The 18,878-nt window shown below is 41.6% G+C and overlaps 1 protein-coding gene and 1 long non-coding RNA gene across 6 annotated transcripts in view; one reads left to right on the top strand and one right to left on the bottom strand.

Annotated features, from left to right (window-relative positions):
- lrmda (leucine rich melanocyte differentiation associated) overlaps window positions 1-18,878 on the bottom strand; it is a 286,581-nt gene that overhangs the window by 28,898 nt on the left and 238,805 nt on the right. For 4 of the 5 annotated variants that reach the window (XM_061836950.1, XM_061836954.1, XM_061836955.1 and 1 more), the window contains one exon: window positions 7,831-7,915. The exons of the other annotated variant lie outside the window; for it this stretch is intronic. In XM_061836950.1, coding sequence (XP_061692934.1) covers window positions 7,831-7,915 — 85 coding nt within the window. The remainder of the gene's footprint in view (window positions 1-7,830; window positions 7,916-18,878) is intronic. 5 annotated transcript variants of the gene reach the window in all.
- On the top strand, window positions 11,661-15,165 carry LOC133509681 (uncharacterized). Its single transcript, XR_009797416.1, has 3 exons — window positions 11,661-11,963; window positions 14,900-14,928; window positions 15,013-15,165. It is a non-coding gene; the product is annotated as an uncharacterized LOC133509681 (long non-coding RNA).

The raw sequence follows: 18,878 nt of genomic DNA on the forward strand, positions 1-18,878 counted from the left end.
AAGCGCTCTTGAGAGCTCATGTCCTTGTCTATCACGCTGACACATTTGGAGCGGAGGCCAGCACATTTCTTCAAACGCACATCTGTTTGCGCTTGAGCGGCGGGTGAGTCAGCTCGACTTTGTATCGTCGTAAATAGCGAAGGTTTGTCTGCAATGGTCACGGACAATAAAGATTTACGAGGCGTATTTGCCTGCTGCTGAGAAAACGCTTCAAAGTTGGTAATCATCATATTTCACAGCTGGTGGATGAGGGAGGAAAACATATGACGGTTGAGCTTCAAGCGCATTGTTCAAAATGCTTTATAAGGATACAGGAGATGTCGCAAATCAGCCAAGTTGGTTGTGTCAGCCACTATAGCACAGACAGCCATTTTGTGGCTTGTCCTCTGACATCCCGCAACAGCCTGGCACCTTATCCTCCACACACTGATACCACAGTGTTGTGAGATAGTATTCCAGTCCTCATTGGGGGCATGGTTGGGTTGGTCACTCTACCACAGTCACTCGTACCGGACATCTTAGAACCTGGCAATTCCTCCTGAAACAGGTCACACACTGCTCTGGTATGGCATTTTCATCCCTAATGGGGGGCTTCCCGATTAGAAAGAAATAAGGTATTGAAAAATATTTTTCTCTGACATCCCATGACAACCTTGCACCTCATCCTCATGCTGGTCACACACGGCTATGGGATGGGATTCCACTCCTCAATCAGGAGTCAGATAACTTGTGTATGTCATTGTAGCTCGAACAGCCACGCCATGGCCTGATATGCCACAGCATTCTGGCACTTCCTCTCCTCCTCGTCACACTCCTGTGGGATGGGATTCCAGTCCTAGACCAAGCTCGAGTTACCTCATCTTTTTATTTTATACGTGTTCAATAAACATAAGTGGTTGGCTGGGAGTGTCATTATTCCACATTTTGGTGGATATGACCGCAAAAACCTTGCAAACTTCTCTCAGTGACATCAAACAGCAAGGTAAAAAAAAAAACAAAAACAAACAACCCCCCCCAAAAAAAAAACAAAACAAAAGAAAAAAAAACAGGCATGTCCTCAAAGCGCACACAAACAGAATAATTCACAAACTGCAAGAGCAGTGCCATCTGGTAAAGGAGCACTAACAACACTTGATGGAAGGCGGCGTCTCCGAGAGCTGCCACATCAAGAGTTCAGCAGTTAAAGCTGTCACGGAAGCTGAGGAGGTTATACTTGCATTTTAATCCATGCAAAGAGAGAAGACGCAGCGCTGCCTTCAATCTCGGGTGACAAATAAGGACAAGGCCTGCTCCTAGAAGAAGGGAGCACTCATCACTCTGGATGTGGTCAGTCTCAATAGAGCTTTGCTGGCCGAGCTCCCGCTTGCCCCTACCGCTTCCCAGTCCCACTTCATCCAACTTTCCTGTCATCCATCTCCATAGGCTCGACTGTAATGGCCAGTCATTTTGGCTAGCCAATGCACTCATGGGAGAAACAATATCATCTGACAAAGATAAAGGAAACACAGCCTGCCTACATCATCATTGTGATGAGCTGTGATATGCGGGGTGGAGACAGTGCTCATCATCATCGAATGGATGCATCTGGGTGACTGATGGATCTACAGTATCTATGCCGTGATGATGAAAATCACATCGGTATACATCTGCATATATACTACAGTGTGTATTCTCTATCCACATGTGCATAAAAAAATTTGGCCACATACTGCAGTTGATGCTGCTCTATATTCTTCACTGGTTGGTATTGTTATCTTTACCCATGTCGCGTCTTTTGGTTACAAATTGATGGCATCAGTCCAAAACCTGTTCACATTTGTTTTTGTTTTTTTTCTCGGATCTATACTTTTAGTCCCGCCCCACGTGTGTCTGTTATTTTTACTAATTACTGACAGTGCTGAAGAAAGCAAAGAAGAACGTGCTGAAAATGGCTAGCTCTCTTTGAAGATACAACTCGAATAGCTCAACAAAGTTGCTTTCCCCACCCCACACTTTCAGAAAAGTAATGGTTTTACAGATACAAGGATTCTGAGGTCAGTCAAATACATTTGGCTGGGAGACGTTAATTGACGGAGGATGAAAAAAAAAAATCATTATGAAATTCACTATATTGACAAAAATATGGGGACACTTGGCTATAAACCTTACCAGCAGTGAGCACTCACAGTATCTCTGTTGTAGTCTATTCCAAGGCCATTTCATGGGGTTGAGAACTCAAGTTCTTCCAAAGCAAACCTATCCATCCATGCCTACTGCATACTGTATGGACCCTGCTCTGTACACTAAAGAAAATGGGTGCTTGGCAAACTAATTTCACCAAGTTAAAAGGAAAATTATCCACTTTTACTCACGACGATTTGGGATATTAGGGAAACTAAGCCATTTAGCCATACCACTGATTAAGGTTTTATAAAAAGATTGATAAAGAAACCCTCAAGATAAACCGGACCACTTAAAAGTGATTTGGAGTGAGAACACTGTATATTATAAAAATTTCCAACCTATGACGCATCCCATAATGATTATTCATAGTGCCCATTAAACAGAAGCATTAAATCAACGCCTCGTGAACTATGTATCGGTTTCAATAAATTAACTTGAACGCTGTCAAAGTTGCTTTGGGTTTGCCTAAGTGCATTTGTGTAGAGAAACATGAAGTCATCAGTCAAAGCAACAACCTTTTCCTTCATAACGACAAGTTTCAACACTGGCAGTTTAGTCATTCATTAGTCATGTGTCCTATCCAGATGTCTGGCGGAGGAGGCGGAGAAAGCAGCAGGTGTAGATCAGTGCGAGCCCAGCTGAGCTTTAAAAGGCAGCGCTTAGCACCCACGGTTCTGTCATCTGGCCTCTCCCCGGCCTCCACCAGCCTCTCGACAGCCCATTCCTCATCATTTACCCCTTTTTGGCAAGGCCCAGAGCCCTTCTAATGGGATGCTCTGAATGCTTCCAGATGTTTGTTTATTTGTTGTGCTGCAACTATAAAACAGTTTACTTTCCAGTTTGGATCCATTCCCATTGCTCCTGTTTTTTGAGGTGGTGGGAGGGTTGGTGTGGGAATTGCAGCGCACATCACCCCCAACATGAAATGAACGTGGCAAACAAATATGATGTGCCCCTTGGGTGCCGTCAGGAAGTTGTTATTTTTTTTTTTTAAAGAAAAAAAGCTTTGAAGGTTGCTTTTCTCCTGGGATTTTAATAACAGTTGTGCACCATTTAAGATACAGCCATACAAAGTAGCTGGAGGCTGGCCCAGAACAACAAGATTAAAGGGACCCTGGGCTCATACTGTAAGCCACATTTGCGCCATTCTTCCTTGTCTGTTTACTCTGCTTGTTCAAAGATATCCCTTTCATTTACTGTTGTCACCGTTGAGGAATGGCCTACTCAAATTTAATCTGATACCTGTATGAAAGCAGCTAGTGCTACTGCCAGCCACATTTATTTACATATACAGAGGAAATGGCATTTTATTAAAATATCCTTGGTGCACATGGATGTATCAATCAAGTCTGAAAGGCCTGTTTTATGTCTCCAGTTATAATTAGATTTGTGAAATAAACTTCTGAGTCATCCATAGAAGGTGACAGGCTGGCTACCAGTAAGAGAGCTTCCATATTGTTTTGCATGGAACACATGGAAACACTAATGTTGAAATTCCATGACAGAATTTCCATCTTTTGCTCCCATGTGGCCCATGATCAGATTTTGGCAGCAGAGATATCCTTAAATTGGAATCAAACCTCTTTCAAATGTGGATTGATATGAATCGGATATGGGATAAAGTGACCGCAGCTCTGTATGCCGTTGCTTTGAAATCTGTACTACATTTTTGCCATATTAGGACTTTCTGACACAGTGTCACATACATATTTTCATCGTTAAAATGCTAAAGATATACAGCGGGAGAGAAGGTAGAGTAGAAGAGGCAAGGGTGAATGACCAGGAAGTGGCAATGATTAGTAACGGGGAAGTTAGAAAGGCACTGAACAGAATGAAAAATGGAAAGACAGTTGGTCCTGATGACATACCAGTGAGGTATGGAAGCAATTTGGAGAGGTGGCTGTGGAGTTTTTGACCAACTTATTCAATAGAATACTAGCGGGAGAGAAGAGGCCAGAAGAATTGAGGAAAAGTGTGCTAGTCTCCATTTTTAAGAACAAAGGAGGTGTTCAGAGCTGTTGAGACTACATACGAATAAAGATGATGAGCCACACAATGAAGTTATGGGAAAGAGTAGTGGAGGCTAGACTCAGGACAGAAGTAAGTATCTGCGAGCTGGAGTGTGGTTTCATGCCTAGAAAGAGTACCACAGATGCATTATTTGCCATGAGGATGCTCGTGGAAAAGTACAGAGAAGGTCGGAAGGAGCTACATTGTGTCTTTGTAGACCTAGAGAAAGCCCATGACAGAGTACCAAGAGAGGAACTGTGGTACTGAATGCGCAAGTCTGGCGTGGCGGAGAAATATGTTAGAATAGTACAGGACATGTATCAGGCCAGCAGAACAGCGGTGAAATGTGCCGTTGGTGTGTCAGAAGAATTTAAGGTAGAGGTGGGACTGCATCAGGGTTCCGCGCTGAGCCCCTTCCTGTTTGCGGTAGTAATGGATAGGCTGACAGGCGAGGTTAAACTAGAATCCCCTTGGACTATGATGTTCACAGATGATATTGTGATCTGCAGTGACACTTCAACATTTTTCTCACCAAATATATTTCCAAAGGTGATAATGACATGACCTTTTCACCATATGTTGCGAACAACCCATGTAACCCATACATACAAAGAATGCAGAAAATATTAAGATCTGAAATTAGGTTGTGTGTGATAATTTCAAATGACACAGGGGGAAAGTATTGAAGATATGAAGAAAGTGAGCTGCAAAAAGGCATGGAAAGCTAAGACAACACCTAAAAATCTATCAATAGTCACACAGCAATGCAGCCTCCTTGTTAGTGCTAATATCACGAACGAATGAATATTAGATGGTTCAGTCCTAATTGACGGCCTACAAAAAGATCTCATTCCCAAGGTATGAGTCAAGAGATCACAGAGGTCTGCCTCAAGACCACTGTAAAGTAATAGTTGCAAAACGTAAATGTGGCACTGGTTCCAGACGCCTATCTAAGCTTTTGAATATTCCAGTGGACACGGTTAAGGATATAATATGTAAGTGGAAAGCCAATCACCACCATAAATCTGCATTGATCAGGTGCTCCTCGCAGGAATTCTGCCAGAGAAGTGCAAAGGAATAATCTGATGATTTGTCCAAGAGCTAATGAGCACCTGTGGGGATCTAAAAAAAAGTTAAGTGACATGTTAAATCATTATTTTAGCTGCTGTATATCACAAATAACTCTTTCTTGCAGCTTGTTTGCCATTTAGCTCCAAGTTGCTGCTAGCTGTTAGCCGCCTTGCACCGCTAATGCGGGAATCCCCGTTATTATCTGTAATTGCTGTTGCTGTATTGTGAGACCATCTACTTGTTTTGTGGCTCGTCGCTAGGGGGAGGGCTGGTTATTTTCACCCTAATTCTCATCAGGTTAGCCACCCCTAACTAATGCCAGATCTTGGGTCGGCATGGGAACAAAAAATGGAAAATCTGTCACAGAAATTCAACTTTAGTCTTTCCATCTGTTCCATTCAAAATAATACGGAAACGCTACCCACAACACACAACCAAAAAAATGGGGATTGTGCAGTGTAGATTCCAAGCCCACGACAGGTGGCATCAGGCGAACCAGCTTATATATGGAGACACGAAGGCTGGGAGTCACTTATGGACCGTTAGATTCAGAGTGGACTTGACAATGGGGAGCAGTTGTAGGAGTTGGAATTAAGGTGACAGTCATGGCGGATCCTGGGGCCTCTCTGCCAGACCACATAGTCCACTTCGCTCTGTGTCACGCCTTCAAGCAGACACTCCGGATCCCCCCACCAACCTCCTCGGTGTCGTCTTTTGTCTACTCCCATCTGATTTTTAAGTCCCATTCCGACTGCTCCCCACTTCTCTTCATCTCCCTTAATCTTTTCCTCTTGTTCTGTGTCAGACTTACTCTGTGAAACACTTCCATATCTTCTTTTTAATCCTACTTTTACGTCTCCTCCATTTTGACTCCTCAAGCCAGCAAAGACATGAGCTTATTCTGGACTTGTGTCCTTGTTTTTCCATCCCTTTTTGTCCCAGGGGCGGTGTCCTGCCAGTACTGCCATCCTCTGGGAGCTACTAGCAGCTGAAATTACCTCTGGCACATCTTGACACAGGTGACAGGAAGGAGGGGGGTAGAAAAAAGGGAGCGCAACAACAGAAAAAGACAATACAATCGCCCTGCACATAAAGAAACACGATCTGCTTCTAAAGGTGTTAAAAATGTGCTATTTTTAAAGTCTACAGATGGGATACATTATTTTACAACTGCAAAAACCGTGCTACAAGGAAAATCAAAACAATTGTCTGCATATGGTCCTATCCAAATTGTTTATCCCCTGAATCAAACCCATGTAAACACTGAGTTGTTTGAGTTTTACTTCAGATAAATGTTTAAGTAAAACAAATAACTAACAATGAACAGTAGGGACTTGGAGCCTGCCAGGCAAAGATGATTTGAAGGGTGAAGATGAGGGCTGTGTTATCTTGGGCTGCAGCGCTGCATTGTGTATATACAAAAAAAAACCCAAAAACATACTAAACAAATGGAGACTGTCACCAGCACTCAGGGTCTGAGACGAAATGGAAAATATTGCTTCTGTCAGATGTCTTCACCTTTAAATGGACTCCCCTTAGCCAGGTCAGACTTAGACAAAGCACAGGACTTGTTCGGTTCCTTACGTCTGAAGAGAGCTGCTCCACCAGTCAGGCTCGAATGACACTGATCTGTCCTTGCCACTTTAAATGGATTGTGTGCCAGGACACATTGGCTCTTTGAGTATCTCATTCTTGTCTAGCAATGGCAGGGATGTCTTTTTTATATTATTATTATTGTCATGTCTTTTTTTTATGGGCAAAAACATCCACAAAAACTTTGTGGGAAAACTTTCATCAATAGAAAACAAACGATTAATTTTATTCACTTGACGCTAACCTTATTAAATGTTATTTAGCTATGCCAAAATAATATATTTATGTCCAGACTCAAATTTTAATCACGCCACATCCACCATGTTTTATACGGTGTAGTCCCAAATGTCATATAGTAGCAGGGGAAATGTATACACTCAACTGCACGATGGGTGAATATGTTTGGATAAAACGATGATTATCAATAACAAGACTGCAAAGGGAAATTGTTTCCAACAGACACAGTTTACGTGGTGCTGCTGTCCCGTTCGCGTTGTGAATGAGCCTGAACTCTGGTAATTTTTGTAAATTTGTGACGTTAACAGTCAGCATCCTCTTCAGGATACTCTTCGGTCAGAAGGAAAGTTCTGCATAATGTCGAGTGTGTTTCGACACAATTAGGGCGGCTGACTTCTTCGGGTCAATATGACCACTGATCAATGTCTTGTACCAACAGATCGAGGATTCTTGTACGCTCCCACGCGTACATTTGGACTGGATTTAATGAGGATTAATCCGATTTATTCCCACAACACATCTGACTGATGAGATGAGATCAATAAGACTAAAGATTGAATTACTTCATTTCACTGACATTCAATAGATTCCCACTCTCTACTTTGGTTATGGTCAGGACTTCTATTTCCATAATCCACGGGCCTGGATTTTCACTGAATGCATATTTATCCTGTTGCTACTAATTACATACAGTATGTGGATGTAAGCTGCCTTGAAAAGGTTACAAAGTCTAAAAGGTCTTTGTTTTGCCCTTACCTTTGTGGTTTCTAGCGTCTCTGGATCCTCGGGGGAGAGGAGTGTAGGGCAGAGGGCGGTTCTCAAATCCGGCTTCGTTGGGCGGCTGCAAGAGAGGAATCACGCAACGAGTATTTTGTTGAAAATAGCTTTGACAGCTTTTGACATAATGTCAAATAGTTGGGGAACCCAGTCTTAGTCCAACATCATAACAAAACTTCAAGAAGGACTTCTTGTGTTCTATTTTTTACATCCTAATGGTGAACAGACACACATTACAATCGAGCCTCGAAAGTCAAACAAAACATGGAGTCAAAGGCATCGTCGGGTGGGAGTTAACATGAGACATCAGCAAATCTCATAAGACCAGTTAAAGGATCAACCCCACAAGTATATTCTGCTTTTTCTTTGGCTTTGGGGGGTTGGGGGGGGACGACGAAAATGCCTACAAATAGCACTAGTTGCCTGTATCACTTTGCATACACAACCTGTTCCCTCTCTATTACATGAAACTCTCAGGCCCCATCAAACAATGAGTAAATGTACTTTATTTCACTTGTATTTTACAGTGGTTGACTTGTCTTTATTTTTGTTACTTGGGAAATTGTTACAAAAAATGCCTGTATAGTTATGGAAGTTTTTGTGATGGCTAGAACAAATTGTTTAACTTCATTATCACCAATTACACATTTTGGAATGTTTTACTTTGCCATTCCCACCTACTAACCAAGTTTGTATTGAACAAACCTTTAAAAGGACATCTTCTGTTCGTTGTTAAATCTTTTTTTTTCCACAACTTTAAATATCTTACAAATCATAATGCACGAATTCCTCTGCTCGACACTTGGCATAGTCAGGAAAGTGAGGGGAATGCTACTTTGAATAAAAACAACATAAAACAGAATCTTGAATCCGTGTATATGTAATGTCCCCAAAGCAGGTCAAGAGTTTGTTGTTTTTGTCCTTTGGTGCACTTTCAAGGTCCAAAACATCCTCCTTCCTTCCCTTAGCCTTTTAACTAGCAGAGGAGGTACTTCATCATGACACGGCCATATCTGATGCCTTTGCAAAAATACTTTCCTTTCCTGCAGAAAGGAATCCACGGGGCCTTTAATCATAGCAAGAGACTCAACTGACAAATACATATTAGCGATGGTTTTGGCAGTGCATTTTTTTTATTTATTTTTTTATTGTTGTTCCTCTACATGGCCATGCATAACCTTGAGAAATGCAACGGCCCACTCTGCTAAATGGAACCATATTTATCACAGGCAAGGAAAGAACGATGAATTGAAACAGATCACATAATGTGTTTTCAGATAGGATCTCTGAAAGGCATTAAGGTCGGGCCAGCATGTGTCTCATATTACATCAACGTGGAGAAAAAGTGACTTTGCTCCACGCAAGATGGTAGATTGTGATCCAGCAAGAAAATGAAGCTCTGTTTTGACAGCAAACCTGTGGCTCGCCGCCTCCGCAATGGCTGAAAATCTGTTAAGAAGCATCGGCGCTGAACTCCTATGAAATACCCGTGAAAAAATTACAACCTAAGAACATACGGTACTGTGCGCAGTGAGAAGTGACACGTCTATCTAAGTTGGTTGAGTTTGCAGTTGCTATACCGTCATTTTAAAATTACCGCATTTTCAGGTCAACAAGCCGCTATTTTCTGCCTATTGTCCGATGCAGTAATAATTTTTCTTTTTTTCGCTAGCGGCTATAAGTTGAAAAGTACAACAAAAACTTGTTCGAATGAAATGGTTCAAACATGGCCGCCTCCGACATTGCACTTGGGTTTGGGCATGTGCAGAGTTTTCACTTGTATAGAAGAAAATTTTACTTTCGGCGGGCGTAGAAGAAGAAAAATGTACGCAAATGCAAAATATATTTAATCACATCATTTCAAAATCTTTCACCAAAAGTAGCTGCACGCGGTTTTCTTCTGGTGGATTTTAAACATGTGGACCGTGAAAGAATCTACTATCACTAAGGGACTAAAAGGCTTGACTGCTACGTGAGGAAACAGCACAACTTCAGGGGAACTCGATGACTGAGACTGAAGTGGTATGTGATACTTTCTGAGGCGGTTCACCCCCGATACTTTCGTGGTTTTAGTGAATAGGAAGAGGATAGATAAAAACAGTGACTTTCCTCAAATGTTTAAGCCATTTTACTGTTGCGGTAGTAAATGAAAAATAAACATTTACGAAGTCTTTGTGTGAATATCGAATTTTTACAACGTACCAGCGTGTACAATATGGTCCGGTGTGGCCCCTGTATGGAAAAAACAAAACACTACACAGACCAGGCGAAGCCTATTCATCGGTCCACACTACTGTCCGGAAAATAAGTTATATAGTTCCCGTAGGAAATAACACAAAGTGAACAAATTTGTTCCGGGCTCAAAATGTCACAATAATAAAACTTTTGTTAAACATACAGGCAAAGTGGAAAAAGAAGTTAAACTCTCCACAATAAAATGAATAAAAAAACTAAAGTACAATTATACTCCCTCTGCTGTGCTGTTTGTTGGGAAGGTTTTAGGTTCATTTGCATCCCAGTCGTGAACCAAGTATTCTGCTACATTATTTTCATGTTAACATCTCCATGGTAGCAATCAATTTGTGTCCAATATAATTCATCCACCCACTTTAATATGATGCAAAGTTCAATTTACTCTTATTTTCATCATCACATATGTCCTCTTTAATATCAATGGCACCGTTCCATAGTGGCATCATCCAAAAGAAACAAACAAACAAACAAAAAAGAAAGAAAACAAAAAGAAACAGAAAAAGCAACACACACTTAATCCTTCAGATACTCACTAAGTTGAAATCCTTTAAGATTTAATGACGTGGCTTGAACTCAACCAGCTTGTTTGACATTTCAGAGCTATTTTTCAGGAAAACATTTTCTCAACCCCAAATTGTGCCACTTTTGGGGTCTTCCACTCTGGGTTTCCTCTTTTATGTACCCACACACCCCTCAGAGGTATGACGCTTATATTTGCACTGCTGCTGTGCCCCATTTCCTGTCCCGCTTGAAAGATCACAGACCCGGACCACCTCTCCGCCTTTATTCCAGCTGCTTACCAACAATTCATCTTCCCAGTTGCCACATTAGCAGTACTGTACCACCCACACACTCCTCCAGGAAGTAGAATGCTGGAGGAAACGAGTGAATTGAGCTCCCCAGACACACACACACACACCACACACACACACACACACACACACACAACAACAACATTGCGCCCCTATTCCGAGCAATTCAAGTCACCTTGCTTTCATGATTGCCACCCACCCGACCACCACCCAAGCGCCCGTTCACCTCGTGCCCGCTGATCAAACACCCCATTCAACAGCTTTTCTCGTCACATCCCGTCCTATGGGCTGCGATTGATCCAAAACGGAACATTAATCAGCTCCCTCAGTCCCCCTCCCCAGTTCAACTTGGACTGATCCTCCCCTCTCTGCTTCAGTCAATCGTGCAATGGTCGGCTGATGAGAAGGATTTGCTTTCAAGTAGTCCGAGTGACTTTTGGGGAAACAAAATACGTTAAAAAAAAATACATATAGAGAGAAACATTTTTAATCAAATAATTTATGAGAATTTAGATTTAAACTAGTTGTACTGGGTGTGATCCTACAATACAAAGAACTTGGGCTATCAAAGCTATGTACATGGATTTCATTGCCCTTTTGGCCTGTTACTTTCCTCTCTGGTCGTACCTACACTGAACAGAGGGAGGTGCTGCTGTGTTGTGTATTTAACACACTCCTTCTCTGCCCTCTCCTCCTCTCCCTCCCTCCCTCCTTCCCTCCCTCCTTCTCTGCTGTCCAGATTAGTCTGCTCATCAAACTGAGCATTGTTTTAATTTGCCAGGCCCCGGGCATATGCTGAGTGGTCGCGTCATTATTGTCTCTGCGCTGCGTGAGTTATCACTGTAGCTCATGACAAAGCACCGCAAATTTACAGGTGAGGACTTTTGTGTGTTTATAAAAGGCTGAACAGAGAAGAGGAGGAGAAGGAGGAGAAGAGGGAGAAGAAGAAGAAAAGAAGTGAGTGAGTGGCAACAGAGAAAACGAAGCTCTGTTCGACGTCACCTTGAAAGACGATGGACCGGCTGGATAATACATCATCGCATCAGGGTTTGTCTTGTCGGCGCCTTTTCTGTGTTGTGATGGGAAGAAATGCTGATAAAGCCACAGGCAATAGTGATTATTACTTCCGATGTGTCACCACGAGGCAGGCCAGGGGAGGGATGGATGGGAGGTGAGGCAAAGCAGACACATGGAAAACAAACACAAAAACCTGACCAACGTTAAATCCCCCCCCAAAAAAAAAGAAAAAGTTTTTAAAGTCCAGGAAGTGCTGTAAAATGCTAAATAGAATCACATTCAATAGACCATAAACCAGATTTGTATCAGCATTACATTGTATGACTGGTTTCTCAAATCTGGATTTTGTTTGATCAAACCATTATTCAAAAGTGAAGGGAGATTTTATAACACAATTAGAAGTGTGTGTGTGTGGGCGGGGGGGATCCTTCCATGCACTGTTTCCGCTACAAATATTTACTCAACTGCAGATGGGAGAAGCTTCTATGTGGACATATTTTCATAAAATGGGAGTTAAAACTAAATAAAAGTGACTTTCATTATATTGTATGTCAAACTGATCAATGGAAATGTTTAAAATAATCCAAACTAAAAAAAATGGCCTGATTTCCTTAGTTTTTTCCATCCATCCTTTTTATTTGCCGCTTATCCTCACGAGGGTCGCGGGGAGTGCTGGAGCTTATCCCAGCTGTCAACGGGCAGGAGGCGGGGTACACCCTGAACTGGTTGCCAGACAATCGCAGGGCACATAGAGACAAACAGACACACAATCACACCAGGGGCAATTTAGAGTGTCCAATAATGTTGCATGTTTTTGGAATGTGGGAGGAAACCGGAGTACCCAGAGAAAACCCACACTGGCACGGGGAGAACATGCAAACTCCACACAGGAGATTGCCGGAATGGGGTCGTCAGAACTGTGAGGCCAACGCTTTACCAGCTGATCCACCGTGCCGTGCCTTAGGTTTTTATTTTTTATTCATATTTTCCCGTGCGATTGGTTGGGAGCCAGTTCAGGGGGTACCTTGCAGCTGGGATAGGCTCCATCCCACTCACGACTTCAGTGAGGATAAGTTGTATAGAAGATGGCTGGCTGGATGGAAATCTTTTTAAATGACAATCTACCAACAGCTACTTTACATCAGGAACGCCCAAAGAATATTACTGCACTCGACACCACAGTGACACGGAAACAGGAGTTCAGAACATTCCGAGACACAGGTTCTCCCATCCCTTTAAAGGTATTTAAAAGTTAAGACGGCGGATGCGCAGCCCGTCTCGTCCCGACAAATCCTGCGTCGACCCGGCCTCACCTCGCCACTGAAGACCGAGCGGCCATACAATCTAATTACAGCGGCGCTCCAGAGGGAGAACGGTGTAAACAGCAGGCTGTTTTATCTCCTTATACATCTGGACAAGTAGACAAAGTGCTAAAAGGAAATAAATGTGGCCTGACAGCCACATGAAAGGGTTCAGCCAGGGGCTTACTGCTACTTGGGGCACAGGAATGTTGTTGCTAAGCATCAGCCTGCAACCTATCAGAGTGCACGGAGGGCCCTGTCCTGCCTGGCAGAGCCAAGAGAGGGGGCGGAAGGGGGAAGCGTGGAGGAGTGCAGGGGGCTGACATTGAGGGGAGGCTTGGGACTGGAGGAGATTTTTGTAGCTTAAAGCAATTGTTGCAAAAAAAAAACAAAAAAAAAAAAACAAGCCTTCTGTTTTGTTTTCTCCTGACACCACTTGGGCTTTTTGTACTTGCAAAAGACATGTAGAAAAATGCCTTTTGATATGTTTTCTCTTTGGGTCTATATCAAACTACTTGTTTTGTGTCTTTTGCGTGAAACTCTTGTTTGTCGTCTCGTCTCTGTAAAGTGCTGCCGCCTTGTGATCGCGTCTCAGATCAGAGGGGACGCCACTCGTGAACTCATTGGCGTCAACATTTAATGTTGCCGCTTGGCTTTGATTGTTTTGGGTTTTTTTTTTATTATTTAAAGTTCGGGAGAACAAAAAGAATTGAAAAAGTTTTTTAAAAAACAATGAAAAACCATCTAACAGTGTGGAGTTGCAGCGATTAAATGAATATTGCAAACTAAGCTAAAAGCTACCTACCGTTTAAGGATACAAAAATTCAGTGTTTTTATCCAAAAATGTAGCCTACTAACCAAATGTACATATTATATTCTAATGTGATTAAATTGTAGTTTTTCAATACCGTATTGACCAAATTGATCATAAAACAACACGCTTGCAGAGCTTGTAAAAATTCAGGGCCATAGATAGATAGATAGATAGATAGATAGATAGATAGATAGATAGATAGATAGATAGATAGATAGATAGATAGATAGATAGATAGATAGATAGATAGATAGATAGATAGATAGATAGATAGATAGATAGATAGATAGATAGATAGATAGATAGATATTTTAAATAGAAAAAAGAATCAGCTAGCTTGTATTTAGTAGTAAGCAATCAAAAAGCCACCTAGCTTCCCATCTAGCCTGCATACTAGCCACATCGCTAGCAACCAAGCTAGCTAGCTAGCTAGACAGGCGTACAAATGCAAACAGACAGAAGGACAGATATTTAAGTAGAATATTTTGCAAATTTAAAAACTGCAGAGTGAGTGTTGATTAGTCTGTGGATAGGCAGATTGTCAACTAGCTCACTCGGCTTGCCAGTAGTATTGATAAAGGCAGCCACTCAAGTTAAACAACTACTTTTGGTCAGTTTTTTTTTCTCCAAGTAATTAAATTGTTGTCGGTTGCCTTTCAAAAATGTTCAACTCTGTTGCAGCAACATTAGACACAATGGTAGATGTAGCAAGTCAAAAGCTGTGCCTGTGTGTTTATTAATGATTAACTGTTCTACCCCACTGATGCTTTTCCTGAGGTTAAATGTATCATGTGATCAGTGATCACACGAACAACTGTTTTGATGTTTCATGCTACCGCTGGTGCCACCAGGAACGCGACATGTCGCCGACAAGCCCAAGGTAGAGTGCTGCTGGACGTTAATCATCCATGGCCGTGACTCACGGATGCTAACAAGGCATGTTTTCTGTTTTTTTTTTTCAAAGGAGAGTTTTCAAGTCTTTCGACCTTTGTGAAGTCTCACAGAATAAGCGCAGGTGATTTGAAGTGGAAAAGTAGGGCCGAGTTACAGGTAAACAGCACAATTAGCCTGGGGGTATTTCTTGTTTTGCTCCGGTTTGACCTTTTCGGTCAGTAGTGATGCTCCAGATTAAAAATTAACCTTCATCTCAGAGTTGCTTATCTTAAATTCCACTACAATCAAACAATAGAAGACCTCAATTGTTTAGAAAAGGCCATTTAGTGGTTGACGTTTGCCTGAATATTATCATTATCACAGTGTACAATTTTCAAATAGACGGCGCCAGATCGTCCAATCTAACAAATTAGAGCTGCGATTCTAATTTACTAAATAAACCGTGAGACTGGTCAAAAGGTTTGTTCGAGTTGGTACTCTTTCACTTCGTTGTTAATGTTTCAGCAGTCTGAGGAATCAGAATTCCTATCTGCAAACATTGCGAACAACTAAGCCACATTCTTTCCTTAACATTTGTGCCTTTTTTCTCTTAAAATAAAATATCATGTTCGACCGTTATCAGGCATAATGTGGAGAAAAGGCCCAGAGGTTGCACAAATTGGTACGTTCCGAAAATGAACCAGATCATCGGACATCCGGAGCAAAGTTGTTTCTTGTCTCCTCTTCCACTTTTCCCAGTGAGACTTGAAACTGACACCAATACAAAAGTCATCTGACTTGAAATTGGACCAGAAATGGTCTTAAATAACACCTATTTAAGGTAACCTAGCCTCAGTTTCTACCAATCACTTACCTAAAACTACTGTCAGTGATATAACTGATCATTCAGGTGTTATCAATATAATGCAAAATGCAATCAATGCAACAAAGGTACATGTAGAGCAACAGTAACAGGTCATAACATGAGTTTAGCTCGTCTTACTTGCAAAACTTTGTAAGCATTCTGGGCAGAAGTGGACATTTCTGACCTGTCAATCACTCGTACAATAATAGCCAATCGGATAGCCGTATTGTCTTATTGTCTTAACCCCTGGCTTGACACGCCCCTCGTCGACATGTCTCGCAAGCAATGCTGGTTATCGTTCGTGTGCGCTTTGAAAAGTTAATGTTATGAAGAAAATGGTCCTCAGATGCGCTTGGGGAAAGTGCAATTCTGATGAAAGCTATCCTGGTAGGTTACAAGGGGCCCGGTTGATTCATTTTCCAAAGCCTAAAACACAATTGACTGAGTGTCTACGATGGATTAAGGCTCGCGGAAGAGCGCACGTACAACTAAATGTGAACAATATCATCAAACATAAGGCTGTACATTCGAAGGTAAGTGAGGGAGAAGTATCTTCTCTGAGTTTGATTGAATTATTATCAGTGCTATATACATTGCAGGAGAACAACTTTCACTTTGTTAGCGTATCACTGACTTGCTGAATGACGCGTGTAATGTTTTATGCCGACGAGTCAAGTTCGTATTACGTAAATGTGCGATGTCATGCAATAGAAATGTCTATTTGCACATTTGTATCACATCGGACTTTTAAGACATAGCACTGGGTTCCATTATGAGCCAAGTCAAATGAATACACCCACTCACTTAAAAAGACTACAATGATATTCCTCGTGATCTTTCCAAGTAAAAAGTACTCGCCCTTCTTCACATGTGCAGTACAATTCCTGTATTTGATCCTGTTGGATTTCAATATGACGTTTTTGAGGCATCAAACTTTTTTGCATCCATCGCCAACGTTTCACTGTAACTCTGACATTGCGTCCTGTTCCATCCAAAATCTTAATTCCGTGAACATATCCCTGTGTGAAATAGTTGAGAACTCTCTGTAGAACCCTCTTGGACAAGTCTGGCGCATTTGGCAAAAAAACATACCGCAATGTTACCAGGAATACGCGATAGAGAATCCACTTCAAACCTGTTTTGTTCAGTCGTCATTTTGGAAGATTGTGGGAGATGGCAACTGTTGCTAAGGGGGGCGGAGCTGAAGATCGGCAGTCGGAAAGGTCCATTGTTTCAACATTTCCACTCAAAATTGGGCTAGAATCAGGCTAAGCTGGCTCCATATTTCATTAAAACCCTTTCCATCGAAAATTTTGGAGTCAGTTTGAGATGGTGATGAACTTCAGACGAAAATCCTGAAAGCTGTTTTACTGATCATTTCATCTCGTCCTAAATGAGTTGGGTAATCCAATTCCTACGGTGTTTTTATCATACATTTATTTCCAGTCCGGCTCACGGTTTTTCCAGACTCATCCGTAAATAAAGGTTATTGACCATAAATAATTTTTGTTCCACTTAACGCCGCAATTGCAGCAATTCAAGCGTGTGGCACATGATGAAGCTTTCTGTTCCGCTTAAGTTCTGCAGCTAACATCAGGACTGTTTTCTGGGGTGTAGGCTGTTTAATAATTGAAGACTCCGGGAGCGGGCCTGTCACACGGGCTTGTCTCCGATGTTTCCTTTGCAATTAGAAGCCAGAGAGACATTTGAAGAGGACCCAGAAAAAAAATGTGTTGCCAAAAAAAAAAAAAAAAAAGTGACACGTGAACTTAAAGGAAATTAGTTCTTCACACGACTGAAATGGGAAGGTTACTTAGGAATGCTTAAGTCAGACTGCGCCTTTGTGAAGTGTGTGTCTGACTCAGCCCCGCCATGAAAGACGTTGATTTTCTTTACTTTGAGACAGCATCGGCATGGCGCGATCACAGATGGAATGAAAAAACGAATTTTGACTCAAGGCATATATATATATATATATATATATATATATATATATATATATATATATACACGAGAAGGGATGGAAAGAAAACGAAAAAGCTGAGATGTGTCGGCATAATGAGATCTCTTGATGTTGTGCGGCAAAGGTGTGCGACGACCGAAACAAATACACAACTCACATCTTCACTCAGGGATGCAAACACACCCAACATTTAACCGCAACTTCATAACACGCGATTGAGCAGGCGCTTGGGGGGGGGGGGAGCACAAACGAACACTTTCTCACATTATCTTACTCCATCAGGCATTACATGTACACGATGTCATTAGTGCAATTGCAAATGTACACTCAGGGACGCTCCATTAGAAGCTAATAAGATCGATTACAAAAGTTGTATGGGGGGATTATCGAAAATTTTATAATGTTCAGTATTAGCTGACAGAGAAGTGAGAGAATTGAATGTTTTAAATTGTTATTGTGGCTTGAGTGCTGTAAAGCTACACTGCATTATACTGGCAGCTGTTTTAAATTACATCATTTGGTTACTTTAGTTAATGACAAGAGGATATTAAAAGAATATATTATGTACCATTAAAATGTTCAACATTTACGTGACATAATACTTCTTGATTGTTAATTAACGGTTACTAGAATCTGCTGAATCCAAATGGAATGTGCTACTTGTCTGCCACCAGGACCGCTGTTGAGTCAATTTCAATGCGACGTCACGTATGTGGCAGACCCGTACGGGTGAACTCTTACGGTGTCCATCATTCTCCTCAATTACAACACTGGCATGGAAAAAGGTACAGAGGGGCCATTCGTAGGTAAAAATAAAATGTGAATGCAAAATATATAAAATGATTGGAATAACAGTTTGAATAATTACAATGTAATAATACAATAACATTATTCTCGTGTTCATTTTATTACTCACAATTAGTTTAACCAGAACAATGGAGTATATTTTATCATATACCGTGATTCCCGGCCGACAGAGCGCACCTGGTTATGAGCCTCACCCAGCACATTTGTAAAGGAAATACCATTTGGTACATACGTACGCCGCAGCTGTGTAAAAGCCGCAAGTGCCCACATTGAAACACGAGATATTTACAAAGAAAGATGGTACACAGAGAGTTTAACGCTA

The sequence above is a fragment of the Syngnathoides biaculeatus genome, chromosome 12 (assembly GCF_019802595.1).
Source record: "Syngnathoides biaculeatus isolate LvHL_M chromosome 12, ASM1980259v1, whole genome shotgun sequence".
NCBI lineage: Eukaryota > Metazoa > Chordata > Actinopteri > Syngnathiformes > Syngnathidae > Syngnathoides > Syngnathoides biaculeatus.